This window comes from Ischnura elegans (genome assembly GCF_921293095.1).
Source record: "Ischnura elegans chromosome 13 unlocalized genomic scaffold, ioIscEleg1.1 SUPER_13_unloc_4, whole genome shotgun sequence".
Taxonomy (NCBI): Eukaryota; Metazoa; Arthropoda; class Insecta; order Odonata; family Coenagrionidae; genus Ischnura; species Ischnura elegans.
The window spans coordinates 4,475,772-4,484,360 of NW_025791660.1; the positions used below are offsets into that span (position 1 = coordinate 4,475,772).

At 39.0% G+C, this 8,589-nt stretch overlaps 2 protein-coding genes across 2 annotated transcripts in view; both read left to right on the forward strand.

Moving 5' to 3' along the window:
* Positions 1-8,589, forward strand: part of LOC124173130 (zinc finger and SCAN domain-containing protein 2-like) — a 342,671-nt gene that overhangs the window by 152,316 nt on the left and 181,766 nt on the right. The gene's annotated exons all lie outside the window — the stretch shown is intronic.
* On the forward strand, positions 1,188-3,288 carry LOC124173146. The gene is made up of 6 exons (XM_046552660.1): positions 1,188-1,385; positions 1,463-1,675; positions 1,774-1,935; positions 2,053-2,178; positions 2,277-2,372; positions 2,851-3,288. Exons 2-6 carry the CDS (start codon positions 1,465-1,467, stop codon positions 2,970-2,972), a joined length of 717 nt encoding a protein of 238 aa, XP_046408616.1. The 5' UTR covers positions 1,188-1,385; positions 1,463-1,464; the 3' UTR covers positions 2,973-3,288.

Sequence of the window (8,589 nt, forward strand, 5' to 3'; positions counted from 1 at the left end):
GTGATCCTTTCCTTGTCGGCATATACTGGGGTTTAGTTAAGCCAGTATCTGTGGAAGATTATCTCGGCCCCCTCATCAATGAACTTGTTGTGCTTATGAATGAGGGCATGATTTTCGATGGTAGAAGAGTGAAAGTGAATGTGACTTCTTTTATATGTGATGCACCTGCCCGTGCTTTCCTGCTCCAGATAAAAGGCCATAACTCTTATTATCCATGCCATCGATGTTATGTGAAGGGAGAAAGGATTGAAGGTAGGATGGTTTTCTTGACGTTGGACAGTGAGCTAAGGAATGATGACACATTCCGAAAGTTGGAGGATGAGGACCATCATGCAGGACAGTCCCCATTGTGTCACCTCAGAGCTTTTGACATTGTACAAAATGTGCCATTTGAGTACATGCATTTAATTTGTTTGGGTGTTACTCGAAAAATGCTAACGTGCTTAACTCAGGGTGCAAGTGTGGCAAAGCTGAGAGCAAGAATGAGGATAGCCATGGACAATGAGTTAGTTCGTGTAGCGAAGTTTACTCCCCATTGCTTTCATCGTAAACCGCGGCCATTAAGTGAGCTGTTACGCTGGAAAGCAGCAGAGCTCCGCTACATCACCCTATATTTAATTCCATTGATTGCCCGCTTTTTCCCTAATGAAGCAGCACAGAAGCATGTCATGTCATACTTCTATGCCCTCAGAATACTGGCTTGTGGCTCTCTGTGCAAAAAAGAGAGATTTTTGAGCTATGCAGACACCTTACTGAGGTACTTTGTGCAAGTGTTTCCTACGGTTTATGGGCAAGCTTATTGCTCATATAATGTTCATTGTTTGTTACATGTGGTTGCAGATGTAAGGAAATTTGGTGCCATGGACTCTTACAGTGCATTTAAGTATGAAAATTACCTCCAGGTGTTGAAGAAGAAAATCTCACATGCTCGTCTTCCCCTGCAAACAGTTGTGCGTAGGATTATTGAGGAAAGGCAACATACATTGAAGCGTGACAGTGTTGGTGGTGACTTCAAAGTTAAGGGTGGTGGCAGTAAGTCTGATAGCTATGAGGAGAGCTACCGCTATGTTCAAACCAAGGTTGGGAGGTTAAGTGTCAAAAGTCCCGACAACTGTGTTAAAACAGTAAGCGGTGATGTAGGGCTATTAAATGGTATATATTGCGAAGCTGGTGTCCGTAGCTTCATATTTAAAAAGTTCTTGTCTGTGGGATCCTATTTTGACTCCCCATCTCCATCAATTGATGTTGGGGTCATGCTTGCAAGCAACTTGTGTGATGTGGAGGTCCTACTTCGTGAAGAAGACATTGAATGCAAAGTGGTCAACATTCCCATTGAGGACTCTCGGCACTACATTGCTACAGTATTGCACCAAATTTGAAACATGGTACTACAATAAACATGTTTGGATTTGAATTTTCTGCTTTCGAGAATAATATATTGATGAATATACATCTTTTACAGGAATGGAGTGGGTAGTTGTGGAGTTCACTCAGACGAGGGAGTGCAAGGCAGTGCCAGTTTCCTGGGTTGTACCTGGGGTAGAGGAGGATATATGCTTCTATCCTCCAGACAGTACTTCATACAAGATGATGACTTCCTGGCTTAGGACTGGGGAAGTGCCAACGGACACTTGGGAAACACACATTTGTCGAGTGTTCGAAAAATCTCGAACAGGTATTTATATTGATGAAAGGTAGTCTTTCAAGGTTTTTTGAACATGAAAGTCAGTAGTAAACTTTATGGTAAAATAACTATTTGTTCATTCTTTTCAGGGAAATATGAGCTAGCAACACAGCTAGAAAAGGAATGTATGGAGTCATCGGAGATTGATGCCTCCAAACCTTTGGGAAGGGGTTTACGCAGGAAGAGGCGCCCAGAGAAAATCGATGGGCATGTGGAGACTTTGCCATCTCTACATGCGATGGCTCATTCATGTAATGTTTGATGTTTTATTCAGCTCTGTAGTGATATTGTCTATTGCAATAATTATTGTGGATGAATCAGTAGGTGTGCATTTTAAAACTATTTCCTGGTTTATTTTACCTTGATAGCTTATAGCAGTTCTGATGAGGATGTTCGTGGTGCATCGTCTAGGATACAGTCTCCTCCTCCATTGCCGTCTGAGGTACCTCGGCGTGAAAAGGGAAATTTAGTACGGCCTAATATCCCTAGTGCTGGTAAAGTTTAGTCATATCTTTCAAAGTGACTTATTGATTGTCTGGACAGAGCTATGAACATAATTTACTAATTTTCAATTTTTCTTTGGTTGATTCAGGCATAGATAACTCAGGCACCACCTCCAAATTTCCTGGGAAGGAAGCAAGATCTGTCACCACTAGATGTGACTTAGAATTGGTTGGGGAGACAAGTGGTAAGTGTTTTGGGTCCTGATGAAGAATTTGAATGATGTACCATTGGTATTGAGGTAAAGTGTGATTGTTCATGGCCATAGGATTTTGGGAAAGGAAAATGTTTCTTAAATTTTGGTTTCTTATTGTTATCCACCAATAATTGTTGACTTGGTAATTTTGGTTACATACGTTATTGCTGCCACTTCTCTTAATCACAAAGCTGGAAATATTCATTAATTTTATTGTATGTTTTTAGTTGTCATGTGCTGAACATTTGAAGGTTATTAGTACCTTAATGCAATTGGTGATACATTAAATATCATAAATTAAACTCAGCAAATTTCCTAATACTTACAATTGCCTTAGTTATAATTTGGGTGCAGTAAGACTCAACGAATTGTGATTTAACATTGAGCATCTGAAGCTTTGTCTACCTCTATCGTGGTGTTTTTATTAATGGTAATTGAGAGAAAATTTATAGCCTTGTTTTCTTTGCAGGAGTGTCATGCAAATCAAATCACTGTGTGGCATCAGTGTCTGCTCTCCAGAAATCTGTAGAGCAGTTGTCAGGTAAATGTTTCTTTCACCATGACTTTTATTGTTGCTTTTCATATTTATAATTTTGGAATTCCTTTGTTGTAGAAAAACTAATGATTAGAGAGGTGGTGTGGGAAAGGAGGCACATGAGGCTGGAGGAAAAAATTAATGCCCTCACCAGCATGGCGGAAACAGGGAATAAGCTGCTAGTGAATCTGAGCAGTAGTGAAGAGGCACCTTCCTTCATAGAGAACTTTCCCTTGTCCTCAATTGAAGAATTTGACGAATTGGAGGAGCAGCTTAAGAGTAATTACTCTTTATATAAAGCATTGGTGAGTTACACATAAAGCCATTTCCTTAAATACCCATTATTTTGAAGGTGCACCATTCAAAGTGGTCTTTGAAGCATCCTCTCTACAGATTTCCTTCATCTGTCAAGAGTTATAACTTTTATGAAAACTCTTCCTTCTCAGGTGAAAGAACTTGCTCGTCGCTCCGGTGAGGAAGATGCATCCTTTGTATATAAACTTCTGTACTTTCTCCTGAAGGATTCTGTGGCCAAAGAGTACAGCCTTACAGGAAAAATAGGAGCTGACGGGGTGATGAAAAAAAGGTTTTGTGATACCAAATTGCACAAAGCAATACTAGGTACATTTATCCTCTTGCCATTTATTCCTTCCTTCATTAAATTGATCTCGTACTCATAACATGTTTTGTATCGATTGGTGTTATATGTATGTTCTTCCATATTTCTTCAGATGCTGGTAAGAAACCTGCTCTGGCAAATGTGGGTGTAGACAAGATAAATAAGAAGATCGGAGAGTGGTTCCGTCAAACTGGCACCAGGATGAGGAGATCCCTGGGACGGACTGAATGCTTCGATGTTATAATATCATAATGATATTTTGGTTTTCCAATTACTTACTTAACATAGAATTTGTGCACTGTACTCTTCCATTTCAAGGAATGCATAACAACATGGCTGTTTGCTTTTCAATGTAAATTTCCCCCTTGGGCGCTATCACTTGAACATTTTAGAGAGGATTAGGATGTATTCGTAACTTTCATTCTGTGTGCTTAATTTGTTGCAATTTTGTTCCATTGCCATTGATTCTGCTGACACTTCCAGAATGCATTACTTTACATGTATTCTGCATTATTATTTTAAACTTTGCCTAATGATGAGTGCATGCAGACTGCCCATATACATAATGTTATTCAATTTCCCCCTTGGGTGCTATCACTTGATCATTTGAGAGAGGATTAGAATGTATTCGTAACCTTCATTCTGTGTGCTTAATTTGTTGCAATTTTGTTCCATTGCCATTGATTCTGCTGACGCTTCCAGCTTGCATTACTTAACATGTATTCTGCATTATTATTTTAAACTTTGCCTAATGATGAGAGCATGCAGACTGCCCATATACATAATGTTATTCAATTTCCCCCTTGGGTGCTATCACTTGATCATTTGAGAGAGGATTAGAATGTATTCGTAACCTTCATTCTGTGTGCTTAATTTGTTGCACTTGTGTTGCAATTTTGTTCCATTGCCATTGATTCTGCTGACGCTTCCAGCTTGCATTACTTTACATGTATTCTGCATTATTATTTTAAACTTTGCCTAATGATGAGAGCATGCAGACTGCCCATATACATAATGTTATTCAATTTCCCCCTTGGCTGCTATCACTTGATCATTTGAGAGAGGATTAGAATGTATTCGTAACCTTCATTCTGTGTGCTTAATTTGTTGCAATTTTGTTCCATTGCCATTGATTCTGCTGACGCTTTCAGCATGCATTACTTTACATGTATTCTGCATTATTATTTTAAACTTTGCCTAATGATGAGAGCATGCAGACTGCCCATATACATAATGTTATTCAATTTCCCCCTTGGGTGCTATCACTTGATCATTTGAGAGAGGATTAGAATGTATTCGTAACCTTCATTCTGTGTGCTTAATTTGTTACAATTTTGTTCCATTGCCATTGATTCTGCTGACGCTTCCAGCTTGCATTACTTTACATGTATTCTGCATTATTATTTTAAACTTTGCCTAATGATGAGAGCATGCAGACTGCCCATATACATAATGTTATTCAATTTCCCCCTTGGGTGCTATCACTTGATCATTTGAGAGAGGATTAGAATGTATTCGTAACCTTCATTCTGTGTGCTTAATTTGTTGCAATTTAGTTCCATTGCCATTGATTCTGCTGACGCTTCCAGCTTGCATTACTTTACATGTATTCTGCATTATTATTTTAAACTTTGCCTAATGATGAGAGCATGCAGACTGCCCATATACATAATGTTATTCAATTTCCCCCTTGGGTGCTATCACTTGATCATTTGAGAGAGGATTAGAATGTATTCGTAACCTTCATTCTGTGTACTTAATTTGTTGCAATTTTGTTCCATTGCCATTGATTCTGCTGACGCTTCCAGCTTGCATTACTTTACATGTATTCTGCATTATTATTTTAAACTTTGCCTAATGATGAGAGCATGCAGACTGCCCATATACATAATGTTATTCAATTTCCCCCTTGGGTGCTATCACTTGATCATTTGAGAGAGGATTAGAATGTATTCGTAACCTTCAATCTGTGTGCTTAATTTGTTGCAATTTTGTTCCATTGCCATTGATTCTGCTGACGCTTCCAGCATGCATTACTTTACATGTATTCTGCATTATTATTTTAAACTTTGCCTAATGATGAGAGCATGCAGACTGCCCATATACATAATGTTATTCAATTTCCCCCTTGGGTGCTATCACTTGATCATTTGAGAGAGGATTAGAATGTATTCGTAACCTTCATTCTGTGTGCTTAATTTGTTGCAATTTTGTTCCATTGCCATTGATTCTGCTGACGCTTCCAGCTTGCATTACTTTACATGTATTCTGCATTATTATTTTAAACTTTGCCTAATGATGAGAGCATGCAGACTGCCCATATACATAATGTTATTCAATTTCCCCCTTGGGTGCTATCACTTGATCATTTGAGAGAGGATTAGAATGTATTCGTAACCTTCATTCTGTGTGCTTAATTTGTTGCAATTTAGTTCCATTGCCATTGATTCTGCTGACGCTTCCAGCTTGCATTACTTTACATGTATTCTGCATTATTATTTTAAACTTTGCCTAATGATGAGAGCATGCAGACTGCCCATATACATAATGTTATTCAATTTCCCCCTTGGGTGCTATCACTTGATCATTTGAGAGAGGATTAGAATGTATTCGTAACCTTCATTCTGTGTACTTAATTTGTTGCACTTGTGTTGCAATTTTGTTCCATTGCCATTGATTCTGCTGACGCTTCCAGCATGCATTACTTTACATGTATTCTGCATTATTATTTTAAACTTTGCCTGATGATGAGAGCATGCAGACTGCCCATATACATAATGTTATTCAATTTCCCCCTTGGGTGCTATCACTTGATCATTTGAGAGAGGATTAGAATGTATTCGTAACCTTCATTCTGTGTGCTTAATTTGTTGCACTTGTGTTGCAATTTTGTTCCATTGCCATTGATTCTGCTGACGCTTCCAGCTTGCATTACTTTACATGTATTCTGCATTATTATTTTAAACTTTGCCTAATGATGAGAGCATGCAGACTGCCCATATACATAATGTTATTCAATTTCCCCCTTGGGTGCTATCACTTGATCATTTGAGAGAGGATTAGAATGTATTCGTAACCTTCATTCTGTGTGCTTAATTTGTTGCAATTTTGTTCCATTGCCATTGATTCTGCTGACGCTTCCAGCTTGCATTACTTTACATGTATTCTGCATTATTATTTTAAACTTTGCCTAATGATGAGAGCATGCAGACTGCCCATATACATAATGTTATTCAATTTCCCCCTTTGGCACTATCACTTGATCATTTGAGAGAGGATTAGAATGTATTCGTAACCTTCATTCTGTGTACTTAATTTGTTGCACTTGTGTTGCAATTTTGCTCCATTGCCATTGATTCTGCTGACGCTTCCAGAATGCATTACTTTACATGTATTCTGCAATATTATTTTAAACTTTGCCTTATGATGAGAGCATGCAGACTGCCCATATACATTATGTTATTCAATTTCCCCCTTGGGTACTTTCACTTGATCGTGTGAGACTGGATTAGAATGTATTCATAACCTTCATTCTGTGTGCTTAATTTGTTGCAATTTTGTTCCATTGCTATCGATTCTGCTGATGATTCCAGCATGCATTACTTACATGTAGTCTGTATTATAATTTTTGACTTTGCCTATTGATGAGAGAATAAAGTCTGCTGATGTAAATAATGCTATTATCTTCTTTTCGGAAATGGAATACATTATGTATATGACAGAAGAATTGAATTTGTAACATTCTGTGTATTTGGAAATGATGGAACCTTGTCTGTTTGTGCAATTACTGTGTGATTATTCCCTTGTTGTCCATCCCTTTGTATCCATTGTGTGGTATGCATTTTTGTTGTCCATTCAATAAAAAGTTGTTGAAAGTGTATTTTGAGATTTTTTTCCACCGTCCTTCGCTGCTTTCTAAATATTTTAAGTGGACTGTTCATATTTTACCGAGAGGGAAGCTATTCTTTTGTAGGAGTGTGTTTAAGTGATTTATTTAGAGTCAGAGCTTGAAGTGTATTAATGCAGTAGGGTGCTGGTGTTGCAATGCAATGTTTGTAGCTAGTCCATAGCATAACGGCTTTCTCGTTTACAGCTTGCCAAGATATGTTGTCAACTAGGTGTACTTCCCCGTGGTCGCGGTTGTGCAGTTTTTCCGGGTCTTTTCATAAATCGTTTGTTTTTATGTCAATCCCCAAAAGCGATTCCATCGTTCATTTTTAGGTCTGAGTAATCATCGATGGTGTGCTCTTCGACATGTCTACGCGTTCGGCCAGGTAACTAATGCAATATCTAGAAGCATTAGGTATGTATGATAGAGTATCCTTATAAAGTAATCGGCAAATATAAGCTCCATTCGGTACGCGATTGAAGCGCCACTGACGCATTTCTACAGCGCTGCAAGTCGGTGTTTGCTGCGCTGCCGCAGCAACTAAACGGCGCTGCTGCAGCAGTTCAGCAGCGCTCGTGATGCCCCTCCGTAACGCTGCCGCAGCTGTTCTGCAGCGCTGCAGTGGCGCTCTAGCAGCGCGTGTGACATTCAAAAAACGGAAATTTGAAGGTTGCTGGCGCGCGTCGGCAGCGCGTGGGCACCGTCTGCAGCGCTACGATGTAGCGCTGCTGCTGCGCTTCAGCAGCTATTTATGTTTACAGGGACGTTCGCGTGCACATGTGACTTTATTTGACAACGCATTGACAAACCGATTTCAGGGTCTCTGACACTTCAATCTTTAGCAGCAAATCGCCAGGGATTTTTTTGTTCACTTAAACATGCTCCGATTACCTAATCAAATACTTAAAAAGGTAGCGTGGTATAGCCTAGTGGGTAGATTGCCTTTTCGAGTTGATAAATATTGAATTTGAATGCCATAATTTCCTAGTAGTTTAGCACACACTTAATTTTACCAGAAGACAAAATGTCTTCAATCGTCGCCACTGTAACACCAGCTGCATTATTAATAGGACCTTGCCAAGGATTGGGATAGGGAAAAACCATTTACGGGAAATTGGTCGTGTTACACTTTTCCGTAAACCGTTTCGCAAAATGTATCTTTCTT

What these genes read in the sequence shown, in the direction of transcription:
- LOC124173146 (XM_046552660.1), top strand. Translation starts at nt 1,465, where the DNA reads ATGGAGTGGGTAGTTGTGGAGTTCACTCAGACGAGGGAGTGCAAGGCA. An exon ending in ACATGCGATGGCTCATTCAT is followed by an intron (nt 1,936 to 2,052) that starts GTAATGTTTGAT and finishes TTACCTTGATAG; the next exon opens with CTTATAGCAGTTCTGATGAG. An exon ending in GCCTAATATCCCTAGTGCTG is followed by an intron (nt 2,179 to 2,276) that starts GTAAAGTTTAGT and finishes TGGTTGATTCAG; the next exon opens with GCATAGATAACTCAGGCACC.